We start from the raw sequence: 23,632 nt of genomic DNA on the forward strand, positions 1-23,632 counted from the left end.
TGTAGTGACCATCTTTGTCTCACTCAATTAGTTTTGGTTTGAAATCTACTTTGTCTGCAAATAAAATTGCTACCCCTGCTTTTTTCTGGGCTTCTGTCACATAGAGAACTGTTTTCCACCCTTTTACTTTCAGTCTATGAATTTCTTTTTGAGTTAGGTGTGTTTCTTGTATACAGCATATTGCTGGATTTTGCTTCTTAATCCATTCTGTCAGTCTATTTCTTTTGATTGGTGATTTGAGGCCAATAACATTGAGTGTTATAATTGAAAGATATTGACTCATCCTTGTCATGATGTTTTACTGTTGTTGGCTCTTTTATTTCTTATTTTTCCCCCCTTTCCCTTTAGTTTCTTACCTTGCCTGGTGGCTTCCCTCTGTTGGGCCTCATGGAGTTGTGACCTTCATTGTTTTTTTCTAGACTATTGTTTAGAATTGTTTGGAGTGCTGGTTTGGTGTTCGTGAAATTTCTCAGGTGTTGTCGTGGAAGTATCTAATTTCTCCATCGATTTTGAAAGATAATTTTGCAGGATACAACAGTCTAGGTTGGAAGTTATTTTGTTTTAGGGCTTGAAATACTTGACTACAGGCTCTCCTTGATTTGAGGGTTTGTGTTGAGAAGTCTGCTGTGATTCGGATGGGCTTTCCTTTATAGGTGATTTGTTTCTTTTCTCTAACCGCCTGTAGGATTTTGTTCTTCTGTTGGGTTTCTGGGATCTTGACTAATATATGTCTAGGTGGAGTTCTATATGCCTCACTTACCTGTATGTCCCATTTTCCACCTCTGTCTGGGAAGTTTTCTACTATTACTTCTGTGAACAGTTTTTTTATGTCAATTGTACTTTCTCCTGTTTTTTCGTGGATTCCGATCAGTCTTATGTTATTCTTCTTTGCATCATCTAGCAGCTGCTGGATTGATTTCTCATGATCCCTTACTATTTTTAAGAAATCTCTGTTTTCATGGTCCTTAACCATGATCCTGTCTTCTATATCTGATATTCTATCTTCAGATTCTCTTAATCTGCTCTGCATGCTTTCAGTGGAGTTTTTAATCTCCTGAATATCTGTTTGAATCTGTTTCATGGATTCCATTTCTTTCTTATGTTGGGTGATCATGGTTTCCATTTCTTTCATATGCTGGGCATTCACAGCTTCCAGCATGTTTCTGAGCTCATCTGTTTTTTTATCTGTTTCTGTTCTAGATCCTCTAATCATGTCTTTCACTCTGCTCACCATCTCTGTAGTTATCTGAGATTATTTCTGCTTTGAATTTTTCTAGAGCCTCATTCATCTGTTTTGTTACTTCCTGTGCTATCAGTTCAGGGTATCCAGGTGGTTGATTATCAGACTTTTCCACCTCATTTCCCCCAGAATTTGCCTTTTGTGAGGTGGAAGTCTGAGTTTGTGACTTGCTTAAATGTCTTCTCATTTTTGTTTTTGGTACTGTCCTTGGTTTAGTCCCTGGGTTGATACTTCGAAGTTGCTTATTGTAAGTATCTTTGTTGATGTAGTTAGAACCCTTATGGAATGATTGCTTCTCAGAGGTATCTTCCAGATATAGCTGGTCTTTTGGTTTTGAGTCTCTAATGGCTCTGAGGCTATCTCCTTTTTATTGTACCAGGAAGGACTACTGATTAATCACAACACCTTAGCCCAAGTGATACAATCAGCAACACAATAGCATCAAGTTCCTCTTAGAAAATGACAATTTGTGGTAGTTATTAATCTACCACCTTTAACTGTGTGAATTAAATCAAAATCAAGGACCAACCCAACATATGCTTATAGTGGATAAACTCTTCAATATAGCAACTTTACCCTTCAGGACGGGGAGTTAGGAGGAGTTGGGGAGGGAGGAATAGACAGGTAGAAGGATAGGGGAAGGTTAGTAGTGAGGCCAGAGAGCACACACAAGAGAAGGAAGGAGAAAAAAAAGACAAATAAAGAAGAAGTACAAATTAGGGCCAGAACAGGAACAGAAAGGGGAGATGAAGAACAATGTGCGATAGCAAGGGAGCAAGGCAAAGAGAGAGAAAGAAGAGAAGAGAAAGAAAAAAGAGAAAAGTAATAATTTTAAAAGAGTAAAAAAAAAAATATTAAGAGCAAAAAAAAAATAGTGGTAGTTTTTAAAATAACAAAAGATACAAATGAAGGGCCTCCTTCAGGGTATGTCTCTGCTGTCACAATAGACAACATGGGCAGCAGTGTGCAGTTATAAATCAATGAATCTCAGTAAGCTAGTCCCAGACCCATGAGATTCAGGCAGATTTCTGGCTGCAAGTCCCAAGTTGAGCTCCCTGTCCTCCTGCAGGGTTGCATTCTGCAAGGTTCTATTGCAGGTTCCAGCTGCCTTTCCCCTGAAGATAGTCCAGGTTCCAATGGGAGGTGATGATCCCTCCAACTTACCAAGTATGGTGGTCTGGTGTGCCCATATTGCAGAGATTCTCTTCACTTTTCCAGTGGGCTTGTTTTCATCAGGGAGCCTGAGAAAGGTCTTCTCTCTGTTGTTCACTTCTGCAGCTCAGGACAATGGTTTTTATGACCCCCTGTGCCTCTGTAGTGTGGAACCAGGTAGCTGCACAGCCAAAAGGCCAGAGCCGGGGGGGGGGGCTGTTGTGGAGGTGCCAGCGCGGCCAAGCTGGTGGGCGTGCCTGGGGGGGTCGGAGGGTCCTAACCCTGGCCTAGTCGCAAGTTGGCGGAGCAAGCCGGAGGAAGCAGGCCTCAATCAGCCCTCAACCACTCTGCCCGGGTGTGGCCAAGGTGGTGGCGGGTGGGAGTGCGTTAGCCAGTTTTCCCAGCACCATTTGTTAAAGAAGCTAACTTTCCTCCAATGAAGGATTTAGCCCCTTTGTCAAAGATAACATAGCTTAGTGTGCCTGGAGTTTTTTTCTTTATCTTCTATTCTGTTCCACAGTCTTTTTTCCCCCCAATATCGTGCTGCTTTTATTACTCTAGTTTTGCAGTATAACTTGAGATCCTGGATTTTAATGTCCCCTGCCTTGCCCTTGTTGACCAGGATTGCTTTTGCTACTCTAGGTCTCTTTTTCTTTCGTATGAATTTTAGGATTGCTTCCTCCCATTGCGTAAGAAATGTTATTGGTATTTTTATCAGGATTGCATTAAATCTATATAACAGTTTTGGAAGTATGGTCATTTTAACTCTATTGTTTCTGCCTATCCAGGAACAGGGGATATCTTTCCATTTTCTGATATTCTCTTCAATTTCTTTTTTCAGAGTACTGTAGTTTTCATTGTAGAGATGTTTTACTTCTATAGTTAATATTGTCCCCTAATTTCCTTTTCAGAGAATTTGTTATTGGCATACAGGAACACTGTTGATTCTTGAGTGTTGACTTTGTCCTGCTACACTATGGAATTTGGTTATTAGTTCTAGGAGCCTTTTGGTGGAGTTTTTGGAGTGGGCTATGTAGAGAATTATGGCATTTACAACTAATGATAATTTAACTTCTTTCCCTACCTATATTCCTTTCTCTTGCCTAATTGTTCTAGTTATTATTTCAAGAACTAATGTATGTTGAACAAAACTGATTATAGTGGACATCCTTGTTTTGTCCCTGATTTCAGAGGGAAAACTCTTGGCTTTTCTGTTAAGTATGATGTTGGCCATTGGTTTGTTATAGATAATCTGATAAAGACCAAGATAATTTTCTTGAGGATTTTCATTATAAATTAATGCTGAATTTTGTCAAATGCTTTTTCTGCATCTATTGAGGTTTTTGTCCTTTATTCTACTTACATGGTGAATCATATTTATTGATTTGCATATGTTGAACCATCCCTCTATTCCTGGAATGAATCCTATTTGGTCATGTTGTATAATCCTCGTGATGATTTGCTGCATTGTATTTGCAGTATCTTATTGAGGATTTTTGCATCCATGTTCATTGAAGAGACTGGTCTGTAGTTCTTTCTTTTTTTGGTTGGGTCCTTTTCTGATTTTGGAGTCAGGGTAATGCTTGCTTCCAGGAGTGATTTTGGAAGGGCTGCTTTCCTTTTGATTTTATTAAAGAGTTTGGGGGATATGGGTGTTAGATCTTGTCTGAAGTTCTTGTAGAATTCAGCAATGAATCTGTCGGCACCAGAACTTTTCTTAGTTGGTAGTTTTTTATTACACCAATTTTGCTGAATGATATTGGCTTATTTTAAGATTTTTATATCTTCTTGGTTCAGATTTGGCAGTTCATATGTATCTAGGAATTTCTTCATTTCTTCTGAGTTTTCCATTTTATTAGAGCCCAGGTTTTCAAAGTAGTTACCAATAATCATCTGGATTTGGGCAGAATCCACTGTGATTTCACCTTTTTCATTTCTAATTTCATAGCTTTGGGTCTTTTCTAAGTAAAATTGACTAAAGAGTTTGTCTATTTTGTTCACTCCTTCAAATAACCAACTCTTTGATTCATTGAGTCTTTGTATTGATTTTTTAATCTCAATCTCATTAATTTCTGCCCTAATCTTTATAATTTCCTTCCTTGTACTAGCTTTGGATTTGAATTGTTGTTTTTCTAAGACCTTGAAATATATCATTAGGTTATTTATTTGAGCATGTTCTGTTTTTTTAATGTGGAAATTCACTGCTATAAATTTTCCCCTTAGGACTGTTTTCATTGTGTCCAATAGGTTCCAGTATGTCATACTGGCATTATTGACTGTAGAAACTAATTACTTCTTTAATTTCATCTATGACCCTTAGAGGTGTTTTTATTAGTATATTTGTGATACATAATTACATCTACTTTGGGGAATTAATACATATATATATGGTATTTCAATCACTGTTCCCTCTCTACTGCTGTCCCTTCATGGGAACAGTGTCAGAACACCACAGCAGTAAGAGCAGCCATGTGCAAACCTGCAGCTTCCTCAATGGCGATGACACCATACGCCCTATAGAGGGGAGATTTCCCTGTGTGTTTGGACAGTCTTCCCTTCCAGTCAGCACCCTCTACCTGGGTCTCTATTGTGCACAACATACTATTTTATGGAAACAAGACTAACCAGTGTGGGACAGGATCTTCTAGGATAGTGGTGACAAATCTATGGTATGCATGCCGCAGCAGGCTGTTTGTTATCATTGAAAGCTCTAAAAAGTTTACGTTCATTGTTCTAGGAAAAGAACAATGGAGATTCACTTAACTAGCTGAGGAAGTGGTGGTGAACCAAATTTTTCCCCCACCATTAAAAAATAGTGATGAAAAATAGTAACTGCACTGTTACTTGTGAGTAACAGCTATTCATCAGTGCTTTACCAGGTCCAAACATGAGCAAAACAAACTATAATTTTAGGACAATTAAATACTGGCCAGTTCACTGAGGCTTGGACTACACTTCTAAAGTATTTTTTTCACACAGTGAGTTAGTGTGGAATAAACATGTACTTTTCTGACCTTTGTGGTTGGCTGAAATTTGTAGTCCAGCAATCAGATGAGTTAGGTCCTTGATCATTAGAAATGCCAATATGTAATGGGAAAAGGAAATCCATTCATCAATATGTTCTGTGAAAATAAGATGAAACACAAGAGAACTGATCTTTATAAATGCTTTCATTGCCTCAGGAAAATTATAGGCTAATGACAGAATAGATACTGGGCAGCAAGCTTCCAGAGCTTCCTTCTGCTTTCCAAAGTTCTGCTGTGTGCCTAAGACCTTTCTCCAAGGCCACCTCTTCCCTGAGTTTTTCAAAGTCCTCCTACAAAGTTCCTTGCCCACCTGCTACCTGTAGCCTTGTTCTTCCCTATACAGCAGGGCAAGATGGGGCTATTTATTTCAGGCACACTGAACTCCAGCCTCTTGAACACAATAAACATGTAAGAAATATGCTGGTGTGGATCTTAGGAGTAAAATCTCAGTCCTGTCGTGGTATCAGTCAATGAGTCAAGGATTAATGAAAATATGAATCTATTCCTCCCAAAATCTAAAGTGTAGCTACCATGGTCTTAGACTCCAGCTAACCTTTCCTTGCCCAATTCTTCAGAAACTAACTAAACTTTCCTTGGTTGCATGTCACTTACTAATTATTCATGTGACAAACCCATCAACCATCATAAAGGTAGGTACTACAGTGGAAGCAGTGCTCTGTCTAGAGCAGTGGTGACAAATCTATAGCACCTATGGCGTGTTTTTAAGATAAAAGACGTTAATGTATGAGTTGTTTTTTCTAAACTAGAACCTCAGTTTAGTTTTCAGGTTTAAATGCAGTGTTGGCACTTTGAGATAAATAAGCAGGTTTTCAGTTGGAGTTTGGGCAGTCATCGGTAAAAGGTTCGCCATCACTGTTCTAGAGAGAGACAACTTCAGAGAACACAAAACTGCCAGGGAAGATGTCCAAGTGATTACAGTATTCAAAGGGGTATGTGTATTTCCACTCATTTCTGTACCATAAACATGCAGGCTACACAAGGAAAATGGGTGTCTGATATCTTACTCTCCACATTTGGTAATAGGTAATGTATGTCTTTAATTGAACAGTTCTCCAGTCTAAATTTGACTATAGTGAAATTCTGTCTACCCAACTTCAGCAACCATCACAATGCTGTCACTCGTTTCAGCATATGTCTTTGGTTTGCATTTAAATGGCAATACATCACATCCTTATTTCCTCTTACATTCTATTGGTTATATCCACTTCCACCTCATTCTTTTCACTGACTACATAGTATTTCACTATAGAGACATACCATGACTTATTTAACCTGTCCTCTGCTGATGGCCTTATAGGTTGTTTCCACTAATCTGTTACTTCAAACAAGCCTGTTTCTGCCCAAGATGTCTATAGGGTAAATCCTAAATGCTCAATTGCTGTGCAGAGGCCATATGTACTTAGAAATGTGATAGATTGGAAGGAATGGCCTCCAAAGTTTCTGTCCCAAATTCTATTCCCAGCTCTTCAACACAATGTGTTCAGAGATTTATCTTTACCAATCTGATAGGTGTACATTTTTCTTCCTGTAAGGCGAGACATCTTTACACAAGTTTATGATCATTTTTTTCTTTGTGAGCTACCTTTTCATCTGTGTAATTTTTATTGTCATATTTTAAAAAGCCTGACTACTCAACAGGCATGTGAATTTCTTATACTTTCATAATTTTTTAACATTTATACATTTGATTCACTTGCTATTTACTTCAGGACATAACATAAACAGGAATATTTTTAGCCATAGATAGGCTAAATGTGGATACCGAAATGTGTTCATGCTGCTCCAGGCCCTGTGTGGCATGTCTGGCATTTTCTGGTAATGACACCCTGTCTCTCTGCAGAGATCTCTGCATGACAGGACATGTTTACTCTTATTATGTGGGAGCTGATAACAGTTAAGAATTCCTGATGACAATGGTCAATGCAAAGGTTACATTTAAATTTTTAAATGTATTCAAATCTCTAAAAAATCCGAAATAGGTAGCTCTTGCTAGAACATGATCAGAAAGTGGAGGAGCAGGACACGCTGACAACTTAAGAGCATACCTGGATTCTTCTCCAGTGTCTGGAAAAGGAATGAGATTTGAAGTCCTTGTTTCCTTGTTTGAATGAAAATAGATCTGAAGGAATACTTACTGAGCATGAGCAACCTAATCCTTTCTTGGCTCCATTCAGATGAGTCTCTGAGGCCAGGCTGGATTCCTCTGGGCAACCCCAGGTTTGGGTTTTGTAAAGGCAGCAAGAAAAGCAACCCTAAAAGGGAATATGGAAATTCTGCTCCTTTCACGGGGTCAAAGCCCAGGCAGATTGGCTTCTGACATCTGAAAAGTGAGGAAACATCTTCCTGGACTGGCCCTGCTATTCATGCCATCTTGTCCCAGGAAGCCAGCATCTTACGTAGGCACAATGTTTCCATGAGACTTGTTTCATGATTCCATCCATGCCACGTCCTGCCCCTGGTGAGAAGGAACAGATAGAGGCCTGTGCTGTCCCCATGTTTGAAGTCAGAACGCTCGGTCAGCACCTCAGCTGTTTGGGTTTTTATCACTATGGTGACCATATCATTTATCCTGTAAAGCAGGAGACACATCAGAGAATGTGATTAATAATTAAACAAGACCATACACATAAATTGGGGCTGTCCCAGGCAAATTAGAATGAATTGCCCACCTAATTATCCTCTCCACTTCCATGATAAATCCAAATATATTGCACTAGACCGTAATATATACCTCATTTTTTCTCTAGTGTTGCAATGAAAACCTGACATTATCTTTATTGCCAAGACTAGGTACTTAGTCATACTTAGCAGCAAAACTACTATCACTTAGTAATGAATTATTTCATCCCCAAAGTCTTTCAATTTTATGAGTATGTACATTCATTTTTACATTACACACTGATATCTTGCTCATACTTTTCTATTACAGGAAATGGAACTTGATTTGTTGCCTTAGTTTATTGCCCAAAGATTGTTGGAAGGGTGATAGTGCTTGTGGAAGGTAAATTTACTCAGTCCATCATAGTTGCACAATAGTGGCAGTGGGTGACACGCACTCCTTGGTGACTATGTGACAGGCCATGTACTGAGAGCGTCACTGTCTCAACCCCCAGTCAACCCCTGAGGAAGGGACTGTTCTCATCTCTGAAAACACATAGCCCATGGCCTTAAGCACATTATACGGTCTTTATTCTTCATTGAGGAATTTGTTCTGTATTCCACAGTCTGTTAACATTTCCTTTACTAGAGAAATGTCACTTGAAAGTCTGTCTCTCATTTGGTGCCTCTTTCCTAACTCAATCTACCTGTTCCCACTTGGTGATTCTATTGTGTTCTTTCAACTGAGCTCCAGTAATAAGAACTTAGAAGTTCAACTCAAGTGTTTTAAAATCATTTTCGAGTGTTTCTGAGTATATGGAATACTGAGTCAGTCCTGTGACGATGTGATTTGGGGTTGTTTTTTGAGATAGGGTCTCACTCTACTGCCCAGGCTTGGTCATGAATTCCTAGGCTCAAATGATTCTCTTGCCTCAGCTTCCTGGGTAGCTGAGACCACAGACACACCCTACTGTGTGCTGTAGTATGACATTGCATTACATCATTTAATTACTGAGACATTTTATTTCCTTGGAGATTACAGCACCAGTTTTCACATACCTGTGGATCTGTGAGTCTTCTAGACTCCAAAACCCAGAGGAGAAGGTGGCTTGGCACCCAGACTCACTCTAAGCCCCAGAAAACGACTGTGTTGCATACTTCCTGACCTTCTCTCTCTCACACACACACATGCAACCAAGGGAGAAGTCCCATAGAAAAAGGTGGCTTATAATTTTGTGATTTCACTATCTCTGTTGCTTTTATTTCTATTAAAAAGTTGAGGGAATGCTGATATTACTGATAATTATTATCTACGTGCTGGAAACCATTTTACCTAATCTTCATAGTAATGCTATGAGATAAGTCTTGGTTTCTTGCATTTTCCAAAAGAAACTGAGATTCAGAGAAGTCGAGTGACTTGATAAGCCCTGGGGCACTGGTCTCTGGATAAACCCAGCATAGACTAGGCCCCAAGCTCGTGCTCTTCCCCCTCTCCTGGCTGACATTCTCCCTGCCTCCTGACCAATAGCACAGCGCCCCTCAGCTTCCATAGGCTTGACTTGTCTCTCAAACCACTGGGTCAATACTTTGTAGAAAGTATTTGGGTGAAAGAACTTTAGGGGATCATGCTGAGCAATCTAGACCAGAATTTAGAACCCTGACTATCCAATTCACCAGTCCACCCACAGCAGAGCCAATTCTCTCGAGTGATAACAGAGAAATGGAGAAGTTGGTATAATGCTTAAAATATTTTTGCCAGCTTCTCAGTTTACGTCTTTACAAATTAAAAAGCCACCTAAAGACATAGGAATGTTTACATCCCTTAGGTGGCATTAGCACAGAACCCCAACACCAACTATACCCCCCAAGGCCCATGAACACCAAGTGATTGAAAGACTCACAACTGTTCTATATGCATTCATGAATAAATCTCTAAATGTTAGAGAAAATTTGGGCAATAAGGTTAACAAAGGTCATACCTCCACCTCACCTCATACAGTGACTATCAGGAAATGAACTTGTGCCTTGCAGCAACTCACCATTCTTCAAATCCTGCTTTTCAGGAACTCTGATGCCCCCCAGTGTTTACCTGGTCACAAAGCTAAGGAATCATGCATAATATTATGTTTATTGCAGGGGATTTATAAGCCAAATCCTCCTCAGAAACCTCTGCCCGCCAATCCTTTGAGCAGGACAACTCGGCTCTCTAATGCCACCATGAAGATGCCAGGACAGCAGGAGCCTGGGTTTCGCCCAGCACCCATTAGGTAGGTCTCCTCTCTCTAGTGGCTGTAGGGTGGCTAAGCGAAGCAAGCCAGGTTAAGGGGGATGGTGGGCTAGGCTCAAGATAAGGTAGAACTGGATGGCATACCCAGGACAGCTGTGGCTGCTGATAAGGCACTAAGAAGAAAACTGCTGTTGATGGTATGAAGGCTAGACATCCACCTCCAAAACTCGCAACTCTCACCAAGACCAACTCTGCCCAGACCCTGGGGTCCTGAGACACAGGTCAGGTTTGGGGGTCAAAGATGAAATAAGGAAATGAGAAGTAGGGCAGAAGAAGCCACTAGCAGCAGGAGACTGGGGGCTTCTCTTTGCGACAGAATTTCCCTTAAAGGCTTCCTCCTGCTGGGGTCATCTGTTCACTTTCCCACAAGGGACTAGGAAGACAGCCTGAGTCCTACTTACACAGGGAGGTCAGCCCAGGGAGGTGCCGGAACTGGCTCACAATGGTTGGTGAGGGCTATTAAATTTCCAAAAATTTTGCAAGCAGAGTATTCAACCTTGCTAAATATTGTATTAAAGATTAAATTATATAAACTTACATAAAAAATGATAAATGCTCAGAACATCACTTCTAGGTTTTTTTACTGCCTTTTGCTAAAATTATTTATGCCGCTGAGTTTGCACACATCCATTATTTCCATATGATAGAGTTCAGTATCATGGTGCTGCTCACGTCGCTTCCATGTTTGGGGACATCCTGGTGGAATCAGCCCCTGTAGGAGTATTTATACCATGAGAATTGGCAAATGATACCAGTCAGGCCCTCCTTCCACAGAAGGCTGTGAAACCCACAGCCAAAACTCTCTTCTGCCTCACATGCCCCCTTGGCAGGATGCTCACTTTATGAGTTCAAAGGAATCAAAGGTACAGACTATTGGCCAGGCTCTGGGCTCAGCAATTCATATCTCTGAAAGGGAAGACACACGTTAGTGATTACAGCCCCTCGGAAGAATGCTTGGCCTGTGAAAGAAATAGCTGCCTAATAAATCTTAGAGATAAAGGCAGTCAAAGGGTCAATCCAATGGTTTAATTCCCAACTGCAGAAATACAGAAGAAATTGCATAGCATCCTAATTATTTCATTGTGGTTTGTATGTTGATCTTAGAGTTGCTTTTTTGCTCTATTTAGAGGGGGAAAATACCACTTTACATAAGCATGTTGAGAGGATGGCTCCTTTTTTAAATGCCCTCAAGCAGTGACCTATCCTACATCTCTACCCTGCCACAGTCACTGGCTCCAATCCTGCCCATTCATTTTTGAAGGATCACACATATCTTGCTTTGCTCTGGTTCTCAACAGCTCTGCTACCCAGTAGCCACTGGTAGAAAACATAAAATAAAATAAAAATCTGCTCTCAATGTAAATACACATTGGATTTTGACTGCATAATTTCATCTATTTCTCACTTTTTCATATGGCTATTGGAAAACAAAATTAGTGTCTCACATCACTTTTTCTGTTGGACAGTGCTCTGCTAGAATCAGCTTGTAGATGGGAGAAAGCGCTTTGGAGAGGGCTTCTCTGGTGATCAACTGCCTGTTGTAAACCACTGGGAATTCTGCAGTGCTGAGTGAGGTCCTTGATGCCATTTGCAACCCTAGCCAAAAATAAGAGTGCTCTCCAGCACCCACCTTAGGGACAGTCAGATCTGACCTGGGAAACCTATCAGAGTGTAGGAAAAGACTTATGCCACCCAGACTTCAGCATCTACAGAAATAATTCCCAAGATCTCTAAATACAATTTTGTTTGCTCTTCTCTTGATTCCTCTTAATTCAGACCTGCTCCTAAATATCCACACCAAGTGCCAAGATCCACGCATACTGCCTACATTAAGTGAGAAGCAAGTTGACGCCTTTTTTTCAACAGTGAAGACAGAAGTTTGCACTATCTTTCAACTCCAGCTGGAGTGATTTTTTTTTTGTACCAACTTTTAGAATTTTTTAAATTTAAAAAACCATTATTTCAAGAACTTTGAGCTACTGCCGTCAGTGCTGTGCTGTGCTATGGTGCTCTGTACACTTGCTCAGGAACTTGTAAATTATTATTTATGCAGAATGTTTATTACAGTGCAGTGCGCTGTAGTAGACATTTTTACCATCACTGAGTTTTCCATGGAAGGAAGGCTTGTGCTTTTAATATTTTAGTGAACTTGAAATATCCTGCTTGATGGGATTCTGGACAAGATGTTTACTTTCTGATCAAGGCTTTATTGGGAAACAGTCACCCAGCTGCCCTCAGCTGTAATTACGGCACCTGACACAGCTCAGGAGAGCCCAAGTAGAATCTCGAATGATTTTCTGGATTCCTAGCTTGGGCCAGAGGTGGGGGCTGCCAGTCCAGGCTGTGCTTGGCCTTCAAGGAGGTCCTGGGCCTTGGCAAGCTCACAGGCCCCCAGGACAAGAGGGAAGGATCTGTTTCTGGTCAGGAAGCTTTGGAGAGAAACTGGGTTGCAGACAGGAACCTTGAGGTGTGACCCTACCAGGACAGAGACTGGAATGCCAGGCCAGGCAGAAACTTGACCTTGAGCTGACCAGCCATGAGCACATTTGGACAGCAGACAAAGACGAGATCTGTAGTATTGCTCACAGTTTTGCTATATAGAAACATGAAGAACTTCTTTTTCTGGCTTCCCTTTACAGAGTGCTGGCATCAGCACATTATTTAGATTGGGAATGGTGGTGTTTCTACAAGGAAGCCACTGCAAACCTCCATCTCCCTGTACTGTTTGGAGCTAAGCAAATTACCATATTATCCTCTCAACTGTAATACAATGACCTTGTGCTCAGAGAGACAGATGAGGCTTTCCATGGGACCATAATGATTTTCAGATGTAAAGTAGTAACCAGATCTAGCCAATCAATTCTTTATATAAAAATCTTCTTTCACTAAAAGGTTCAACTGATTAAAAATGAGAATCCCTATGCTTGCAAAAACTACAACCAAATGAAATGCTATTCTCATGGTACAGCCTATGTCTACTATACTTGTCGGTATATATTGGACAAAGAACCCTCAAGTTCTCTATAGCACATCTTATTTTCTCAGCTAGACTTCAGGAATCTTTAAAAGATGTTTTTAACATAGAGTGTGAAGCCTGAACACTTACAACCTACCCGTTGGGCATCACAGAATGTGAAAAAGAAATCAATTTCCTGATCTTACATATTCATGCAAAGCAGAGTTGGGCAAGTGGCCCCTTCAACATTTTACTCTGCCAGTGTCTGACTGGGGAGCCATTTTCACAAGATCATTAAGATGCCTGAATCCAATGACATAAAAAATACAAAAATAGTCAGATAATGCAAAACGCCATTCTACCTCTTGCTGTCTTCTGGTGAGGTCATGTATGACTAGTTTTCACATTAGAAGGCAATTGACAATAGTTCTATAATTCCCTCTGAGTGTTTTATGATAAGACTTTAGGAGTGATTGCAATGCTTTTCCTATGCCTTGAAGCAGAAAGAAAAATACATACCAAGAATCTTGGTTTGCCTTCCAAAAACCAAAACTGCATTTAAAGTTGCCCATACTCCCCACTGTATCCAGGCAACATAGTATTCATAACTGGATAAATAAGTCCATGTCACAAACACAAACAAAAGGGAACCCAGCTCTAACACATTCCAACTCTTATAGCATGCATCTGTTTATTATATAATTATTTTCTTAAAAATGTAAAGCCATGTTAGATGATATTACTGCTGATGAGATACATACAGAATTACTGTAACTAGTGTTACATTTGGCAATTGTATTACGGCCAAGACATATAATATTGAAAAGGTTTAGAGTTTTTTATGGTGCATTATGTGGGCCTTGTCTTTCTAGCTGCCCAAATCCTTAGATCTGACATCTTAGCCCCTTCTATTGTGAATAGAGGAGGGATATGAATGGACATTTTTTGTTGTTCCTTCTTAAGTATAAGTCCTGTGCTTTTGAAGAACCAGGAAAAGTTTGATATTAAAGGAGGTTAAAACTGTGATCCTATGTCATGTCATCAGTGGCCACTTAGGGGCTGTGGCTGGTGACATATTCTTATCTCTATAATACTTCATAGCTTTTATAGAGCCAACAGTTTATTTCTGAATAAGAACATATTTAAACCTAATATTCCCATATAATATACAGATATTAAGGAGGACTTCCAAGAAGCATTATCAAATAAAACATATATAGCAACAACTTCCATTTTAATGTAACTTAGGAGCCAATAACCAGGGTGGTAGTTGTTTCGGGGTGGGAAGGCTATTTTTCTCCCTTTTTATATATTCATAAATGATGGAAACAAATGATAATATTTACATTTCAATGGCAATCTGACTATTCTTTTATATTTTTAAAAAACTTTGTAGGCATGAATAATAGAGTTGATTTGAGTTTTATAAGACCATCACTGAGAAAGCTCAGTGCCTAGACACAAAGGCTTGGAGGCCACTCATGTTTCTTCATACATCTAGGAATATCCATAGGTTATATGACCCCACTTTATGGGGAGATATATGGCTAATCTTCCAGGCATTCCATTAAAAGTATATCTCCTGAAATGTTTTTAACAGTTTGTTTTCCTAACACATGGAATCAGATGTGTAGCAACCAAGAGAAACAAGCCATAACATTTTCCATTGTCGAAATATGCATGCAGAGGTTACACTGCCCAGTGTGAATTTTCCAGCTTACACACGTGGGATGACATCACAAAAACCACAACAGCAACAAAATAAACTACATGAGAATAAATACTCCCAAACTAGTCTCCAAGGGGACATTTTTATGCCTCCTTAACTTCATTAGGAATTCTCAGACTGAAATTGAGGCCATTGTTCTCTGACAAATCAATACAACACATCAATGCATCCCCTAAAACTGCTGAAACTCTGATCTCTGTCAGAATACTCTTAGGACCTGTGATCCCTCATGGTGCTAAAAAAAGAGCCTGATGCTGGACCAACTAGAATGCCTGAGTATCCTCCTGCCACCTCTCAACTGATGTTTACTAAGCACTCTGAGCCAACAAGACCCTGACAACTGAGAGGGCACGATGCCTAGGCAGCTGGGCCAGATCTTCCTAATACACCCTGACCTCTTGTAGTCTCTCTTCATGAGGCTCATTTAATTTTTAAGCTTTGCTAGGTATGACTGCCCTAGATGTTCTGGAGAAAGCCCAGGGCAGACTTGGTCTACAGATCCTTCCTCACTGCTCTCAAAATGGTCCCAGCCACATACTAGTGACCTAGATTAAAGTTACAACAACCCTCTCAGAAATCTCAAAGAACCAGCACTAACCCAGAGACTTGATTTTTAGGCTGGGAGTTTTGTACACAGCAACTGGCCCATGGGAGTCATTGCAGGTACCACCTTTTCTCATCCCCACCCATACTAGAAGCCAGCACAGTGCTCCCTAGCTACTCCCCATGATGTATCAGCAGGCCCATCCACATGCCTAGACACAGGAAGCCAGAGGCAAATATGGCTCTTTACCTTTACCTTTTCCTGTCACTAGTCACAAGTGCCTTACTGAGGCTAAACCCAATCGTGATGCCTCTCCAGTCTCCAAGAATCAAATCTCTTACCTACTTTTGTCACTACTTCAGGTCGGCCAATGTGACTACTACAGCATGTGGCTATCCTACAGGTTCACCTACTGGACACCCAAAGCCCACTTTCTCCAGGGTCACAGCACAGAGCAACCTTTCCAGGACCCACCAGCATTGAATCCCCCAAATCCTTCCCATGGGCATATTGACCGCAGTGATCTCCCATCTAATGCCTTGTTCTAATTAGGAAAGTTAGCCATAGAAAAATCAATTTAGCTATGATTGCAAAACTCTCCTGACTCACTCTTAAGTTCCTAGTGACATCTACTGCTTTTAAAACTGTTTAAAAACTCTGATAGTGAAACAACCTTCTAAGAAAGATTTGCGAGACCTATATACATAACCATTTCTGTGAAAGAGGATACTTCCTAGAGTAGTCTACTCACATAGAAAAGTACCATTTCCCTGACTTTTGCAGAGAAAATACCCCCTTCACTTTTGGGACAGTAGGGGCAATTTATAATCCTGCCATTACAGTCTTCTTTCATATGGGGAAAAAAACAGAAGGAGAAATACTACATATGAAATTGTTAAAATAGTTAATAGTGGATAGTGATAGGAAATTGAACACTCAAAAGAATTCTTGATTTAAAGTGATTTGGCTCCTCTGGGTTGAATGCCTTCTAATCCACCCTGATTTCCCACATTGTCTTCAAAAAGCTTGCTCTATGCTCCCCATAATTCTCCTAGCATTTTAATCCTTAACTTAGCACATTCAAATCCAGACAAAAGAATAAATATCATGTGGTCATTTCAGTTTTACAAAGAAGTTGAATACCATTTTATGTTTGTGGCCTATAGTTAATAGCTGCCTTCATAGTGCAGTTATGAGAAAGATAAAAACCCTCTAAGTAATAGATAGCCAAGGCTTTCCAGACGAGTAGAAGCAGAACTAATAGTTCCCTTACCTCCTCCTGTCAGGTCAAATTGGTAGGTGGTCGGGCAGCCTGATGTCTTGAATGTGTGTGGCAATTGTCAATGCAAATCTTTAACTTGGTTACAGGCTGTTTAGCACAATACAGATTGACGTTACCGCTACATAAACCAGCACAGTCATTTTGTAAAGCTTCATCCATTTATAATGCTTTGGTTTGCTCATTTTTTCAAATAACTTTTTATGTCACATTCTGTTACTCTTGTATACATTTCTCATACTTGGGATCTACAGGTAAATACAACTTGCTTTTCAGTAGAAAAAGTCATTGTTAAGAATATTATACCCAATAAATGGTAAAGAGGTAAATGTAGAGTGTCTCATTTGTTACTGAGAATGTTACAAAAATGGAGAGGAAGCCCTCATGTAAAAAATGCATGTTCCCATTTATTTATAAATATATAAGACAATTTTGGAGCATAAGAAATTAAGAATTGGGAGGGGTGGGACCGTGGATTTAGCTCACTGGTTCCGCTGCCTGCCTTGCAAGTGCAAGGACCAGAGTTCAATCCCCAGTACCAAAAAAAAAAAAGAATTGGGAGGGAGCAGCGAGCAAGGTACATGCTGTTAGTTCTCAGGGACTAGTCAGGGGAGGGGATACGGAGGGAAAAGGACACCTATTCACACATACCATTGATGAGTGTCAGGGACACTTGATACGTTTTTAAGCAACATGAATTCATAATCTATCAAAATTTTTTAAAACTCACCTTATTTATGTAGGATATAAATTCAAAAAGTAAGCAGTGGCTGAGACATCAGATGAATAGGCAGTGAAAATCTAAAGGTAATAGATAATCTATTTTCAACTTTTTTCTATTTTTGAATTTTTAAAAATAGCATCCCACTTCATAAAGAAACTGCGAGAAATACAAATATACATACATATTCATATATATACTCATATATATATTCAAAATGGTAACAAGAATAAAGAGGTCTTTATTCTTACCATTTTCCATTTGTGACAAAGCAAGTAGGCAAAAAGTAAGTACACAGGTGATTTTAAATGCAGTTATTAAAGTAGATGAAGTCGATATATATCAAATGAGATACTCCAAATCTACAGAACTTCTTTCAAAGTGCCTTCAAGGGAGAGGGGAGCAGGGGCAGGGGGAGAGGGAGAAACTTTTTTACAAAACAGTTCTGTGTCCTAGAAATGTAATGTTTCTTTAGTCAAAGATGAATTGCAGACTATCCAGAAAGCAAATAGCACACACTATGGCTGTATTTCTCAAAACTCCTCAAATTACAAGAACTTACCTTGGATACCTGTTAAAATCCACTGCCATGCTTTTTCCCTGAACTTTCCCAGTCAGAGGGTCTCACTCAGATGGGCTCAAGAAATCTGTATTTAGCAAGTACCCCTAGTTGAATCTTTAGATCTCAAAGATTTAGAGAAAAATTCATGGTAATACAACTAAAGAAATGCTGAAGGGGAAATTCATAGCCCTAAGTCTATTATAAACAAAACAGAAATGATGTCAACAAAAATGTTACAAAAGGAACAAGATAAACCTATGGAAAAATACAAGAAATAAATTTGTACAGATAAAAAGTATGTTAATTAGAAAATAAAACCCTGAGTAGTTGCTCTTAGAGAAAACTGAGACAGAATATAAGCCACTTCCTAATCTTAAAGAGAAAGAGCAAATATAGAGGCCCAGCACATAAGCAAATAGAATGCAGCAATTCACCATAACCCAAGGAGATTATCTCAGGAATATAAGGATAGTTCAATATTAAGTCCAGAGGGTTGACAACATTGCCAAACTTGATATGAGCAATGAAGAATGAGGATAACTGCTTCTGGGTTGGCAGATGGCCTTGAACCTTCAAAGGCAAGCTGGCGGTTGTCCTGAGTCTGAGCATCCTCTGCAGTGCCCAAGGAGGCCAAGCTCTGTTCCTTCAAACTCCAGTGTTCAGACCTGTTCGTGTCTCAGCATTTCTACACGACTGATTTGCTACAGGGTAGTTTGGGGCACAGAATATTCACCTATCACCAAACCATCATTCTGGTTTGAAGGCTGCATCTCTCTATTGGACTAGCAAAAGAGTTGGCCGTGTTTTGCTCCTGGGGATACTTCAAGCTGCATGTTTGAATCTTTGCTCTGCAATGGCCTACTCCCTGGCTGCAGCCCTGACTCATTACAGTCACTGTGGCCTTGGGCAAGTTGTTACTGTGTTCATGGGGACGCATGGCAGGAAGCTGCCAATGCAGGTCTTTTGGCACTCTCTCAGCTTTAACCTTTGCTGGGCTTTGTTATTTCAACTGTCTTGGGGTGAGCATATGCAAATGTCATGCTGTGGAAGTTCTGATCCTTTTCACTTAATACCTTAATTGAATGTATGTCTCTTTGCCTCTGCCCTGTCATGATATTCAGGTCACAATGAAGAAATAACAGATAAGTCCATTGGTGGATAAACCTTCTCCTTATCACATGGTTATTTTCAGAATTTAATTTTGAAGAAAAGATTTGAGTGAAGTTGTATCCAATTCAGAAATAGTGAAACCAATAGTGAGACCAAGTTCTGTAATTTTAGTGAGTTAATGGGATTTTCTCCTAGCTCACAGGACACAGTATAACTAAACATTACTTATGAGCTTTTGCTTTTTATTTTATCAATCTCTTAAAGAGAATTCAGTTTCATTACTATTAACAAATGGTCATAATTTTGTGTTTTTCCTGGGAAAAAAAGACAAAGGGAAAGATTGTTACTCATGAGTAAAGACTGAGGAAAATCAGACAGTGTTTAATTTTCAGAAACTTCCTTGTCTGTTGATACTAGCTAATGATGATTACTTTATGTCCTAGAGAAACTTTAAAATTAGGAGATGCTGATAGCTGACATTTCAGATTTCTAAATCCTAGGAAGCCTGAAGAACTTCAGAATTTAGAGATCCATTTAGGGAAAGGGGTCTTCCTTGCAGCTGTATTAAAATATACAGATTCCAAACAGAATTCTCAAATGTGTTTTACTTGTCCTAAAATAATCTGTGTATAAATATAAAGCTGTATATAACACATTATTTTTTCCTACTGAGGGAACTGCTAATAAGAAAATGTATTCTATGAAAAGAAACTTTTTTAAAATAAAAGATTATAATAATAATAATAATAATAATAATAATAATAATAGAACGGGATGCATATCTCCCCCCTAGAGGGGCAAATGGACACACTCTACAGAGACTGAGAAATGAAATTAAGCTGAATGACAATGCCAATCACAAAAAGAATGAGGGGCCTCTGCAGAGTTGTTCATATGCTCTCATTTTTAGATTTTAAAAAATCTACCAAATTATAAAGAGGGTGCATTTGTACAAAAGGTTAACACACAAATGAAATCTCTATGAACAGGATGTATATGGCTCATGGATCCAATTCCTAAGGTAATTGTTCTATATGAAACAAAGCTAAAGATTACTAACATCAATAAAATTGATTGTTTTCTCTGGGCCCTCCCCTAAAGTTTTGCAGCTTTAATTGCCTTTTACATGGCCTTTCCCTACTGAGAAAAGTCCACTCTCCTGCAAATCTTTGTAGCTGCTTTCCTCACAGGCCAGGTTAACTAGATTTTCTCTCAAGTCACAAAATGCATATAGTCTGCTAACTTACTCCTTGATTTTGTGGGGGAGGGGTACGGGGGATCGAACTCAGGTCCTTGCACTTGCGAGGGAGGTGGCAGAACCACTAAGCTAAATCCCCACCCATTTCTTCCTTGATTTCTAAGTGTTTCCCAAGTTAAAACTCCACCACATTTGTGTCTTTTTAAGCTCCCAACCAGCAGACTTGGTTGTGGTTAACCCCTACTCATCTATGAATTGCATGATCAGCTTCCAAAACTTTTCTGCATCTATCTGAAGACAAAACTGAATACTCTTTGGTGAGGTCATCAAGCCGCCAGCAGGCTGGGTCGTTAGTTGTCAGGGCATGAGTATGTGCAAGCATATGCGCAGACAGGGCTGTTCTAGGAAGACTGACCCCCAAGCAGACACTGCTAACAGACCAGGCCTACAGACCTGAGATTCGTATTTGAGCTTTGATGTGAGGCCAAGAGCTGAAGAGAAAACTCCTGGGCTTTTAGGGGGAGCGTCACTGCGGGAGGCAGCAACAGCCTGGAAGGCCTTCAGGCTGGGGAGGAAGGATAACAGGAAGCACATGCAGGAAAGAGTGCCAACAGCCTGGAGTGGCCCAAGACTGCTGGGGGCAGGAGCCGGGGAGTAAGAGACCCATGCATGTTTGTGTAGCTCTGGTACGTAAATATTTTGTTTCATGTCTGACTCTAAAGGCACGAGTGCAAGAAAACATCCCTGTTCTATGGACGCCCAATGATGCAAGCACATATGCATGCTCATTTAGGTAAAAAGATGTATTTCAGTGTGGGAACAGTTATCTGTTACAAAAAGTCACTGTGAATCTTCTACTAAATAAATAAATATGTAGCCCTCAAAGACTTGGGATTTCTTGTATCTCTGTTCAACAATCATGTTTTGCTTGGATTTTGTAGACAGGTGGTGCTCTGATCAGTGCACAGAAGACCTCTTTGGCAGCTGCTTTTTTCCCCTTTCTTCTAATAGGGAGAGCACATTCTAGAAAAACAAAATAAGCAGGTGAGTATCCTCTGGGGTTTTGATGGGGTGCTTTCGGATGCTGAAGACACTACAAATTATCTTAATAGTAAGAAAGAATATCCCCACCTGTCTGTCAAAAACTCTGGCCATTTCTAGGACGCCTTTGCCAAACTGAAAGAGGAAACAACAAAAATTATAATTACACATTATATTATTATATTTCTTCTCCTCCAAAAAAAGATTTTTATAAAGATCAATTTTACCTCATTTTTAATACTTGCATCTGCCCCTTTATCAAGTAGTAATTCAACTAACTGTTCATGATTATTTAGCACAGCCACCTGAAAAACACAACAGTTCAGTGTGAGTGCAGCCACCCCTTCCCCCTCTCCAAAGGGGCACAGGCAGCAGAGAGGGTATACCTGGCACATACTGGGCACAGGGAGTTCACCAGCAGCACCACACAAAGGCAGACCTGGCCGGGCCACTGGGGCTCTGCATGACAGGCCTGGGTCCTGCTTATTCTGTGGTGGTGGCAATTAGAAGGTAAATGTCATCTCTTTCTCAATGTTGAAGCAACATAGGAGAAGCCAGGCCAGACCACCACAGATGGTTTTAACAAATCTGTTTTGATCCTACAATGGCCTTAAGGACTAAGAGTGCTAATCATTAAAGAAACTGTAAAAGACACCAAAAATGTTATAATAGTGCTCTCGTGTAGTGGTGTATTCCCATAGTCCCAACTACTTGGGAAGCTGAGACAGGGGAATCACTTGAGTCCAGGAGTTCAGAACTAGCCTGAACAAGATAACAAGATCTTGTCTCAAAAAAAGTCTCATGTCTTTATTAACAAGCTGTAGGAACCAAAACTCAGGGTTCCTACATATGTGGCATTTAAGAGAATACCTAAAGGTAGAAAAGCTCTGACCTTTGGGAGAAGGGCATACCATGAGAGGTGTCTTTCCATCTTTGTCCTTCACATTCACGTTGGCCCCAGCCTCGATGAGGAGCGAGGCCACCTTCTGGCTTCCTGACACTGCAGAGACTCGCATGAGTGGGGTCCACCCCGAGCCAGTGTCTATAACATCTACCTGTGGTCCAGACAAAGAGCTTTCTCAGTCAAGCTGCTTCCCCTGAATATAAAACATTGTAGACCAATACGAGGAATATTTACTTGCCTGAACTGTCCTGAGTTAGCTAGCAGTCCTACTAGACTCGGTATAAGTCGATTGGGCTATGTTAGACTAACTCACACCTATGTGCAGTGAGAAGAGCCATGACCCTCACCTTAGAGGCCCCCTTTACTGAGAGGCCCAGGAAGTCCTACCCTCAGTGGCATTTTCATCTTCATTGTTTTAAAATGGAAAAAAGAGACTCTAGAAAAGTCGACTGAACTTCTCCTTACTTTGGCCCCCCGTGAACTCTGTTCTATGTTCTCTGCCTAACTTTCCTCACTTGTTTTGTAAAGTAGTGCCAATTTGTCTTATCTTTATGTATATTTATACACACTTTAAATCCTTTCTAGAATCAGACAGTAGTAATACATATACACACACCCTGGAGCTTAATATTGGTCACTTTTAGGCAGGACTGATAGTAAATACAAAGTGATTAGATCCATTAGACAAACCTAATCTGAAAAGCTCCCTAACCCTAACCCTTCTCTAAAGTAGAATGCTCCTAGTAATAAGATGGTCATTTCCCAATGACCTGCTCTACACTAAACTCTCAATCTAGTGTTTTAAAAGAAATATTGTAAAATAAGAAAATGTAAATGCTGCATCTTCCAATGAAAACCTAGCCAATCTATGAACAGTGGTACTGAAATAGACGTATGAGAGAGAGAGAATGAGAATAAGAGAATGCACGGACGCACATACATAAACATACTGTTACAGAAGAATTACTTAAAGATGATCTACAGCTTAGTACAACATCAGAACAGATTAACAAGAGACTGGCAGGTTGTTTACACGTATAAGAACATCCAGTGCTACATCGCTCTTCCTCATGCAAATAGACAACCTATGGGCAGCAACCTCCATTATATTTGAATAATAATAATCACCTGGTATTACAAGATGCTTTATACGGTTTCAAACACACTTTCATATACATTTTCTCTTTTGGTCCAGAAGGTTAAACAGGGGCAGGTGTTTTTATTCCTGATTTAGAAATAATCAAACCCCATCTCAGAGAAATCA

At 39.9% G+C, this 23,632-nt stretch overlaps 2 protein-coding genes across 9 annotated transcripts in view; one reads left to right on the forward strand and one right to left on the reverse strand.

Moving 5' to 3' along the window:
• Adam12 (ADAM metallopeptidase domain 12) overlaps positions 1-23,632 on the forward strand; it is a 435,473-nt gene that overhangs the window by 380,469 nt on the left and 31,372 nt on the right. For 4 of the 6 annotated variants that reach the window (XM_021253280.2, XM_021253281.2, XM_087185163.1 and 1 more), the window contains 2 exons: positions 10,174-10,304; positions 12,101-17,161. The exons of 1 other annotated variant lie outside the window; for it this stretch is intronic. In XM_021253280.2, coding sequence (XP_021108939.2) covers positions 10,174-10,304; positions 12,101-12,161 — 192 coding nt within the window. In that variant the 3' untranslated portion in view covers positions 12,162-17,161. Of the gene's footprint in view, positions 1-10,173; positions 10,305-12,100; positions 17,162-23,632 lie in introns of those variants that run through there. One more of the 6 variants, XM_087185165.1, reaches the window with a different exon arrangement.
• Positions 21,209-23,632, reverse strand: part of Fank1 (fibronectin type III and ankyrin repeat domains 1) — a 179,567-nt gene continuing 177,143 nt past the window's right edge. For all 3 annotated transcript variants that reach the window (XM_021253288.2, XM_021253290.2, XM_087185169.1), the window contains exons 8-11: positions 22,376-22,519; positions 21,692-21,769; positions 21,555-21,599; positions 21,209-21,446 (exon numbers count right to left, since the gene is read on the reverse strand). In XM_021253288.2, the coding sequence (XP_021108947.1) occupies positions 21,381-21,446; positions 21,555-21,599; positions 21,692-21,769; positions 22,376-22,519 (333 nt within the window). In that variant the 3' untranslated portion in view covers positions 21,209-21,380. The remainder of the gene's footprint in view (positions 21,447-21,554; positions 21,600-21,691; positions 21,770-22,375; positions 22,520-23,632) is intronic.

Source organism: Heterocephalus glaber, unplaced genomic scaffold (genome assembly GCF_053883595.1).
Source record: "Heterocephalus glaber isolate CG9 unplaced genomic scaffold, H.glaber_assembly_v1.0 deba00001497, whole genome shotgun sequence".
Taxonomy (NCBI): domain Eukaryota; kingdom Metazoa; phylum Chordata; class Mammalia; order Rodentia; family Bathyergidae; genus Heterocephalus; species Heterocephalus glaber.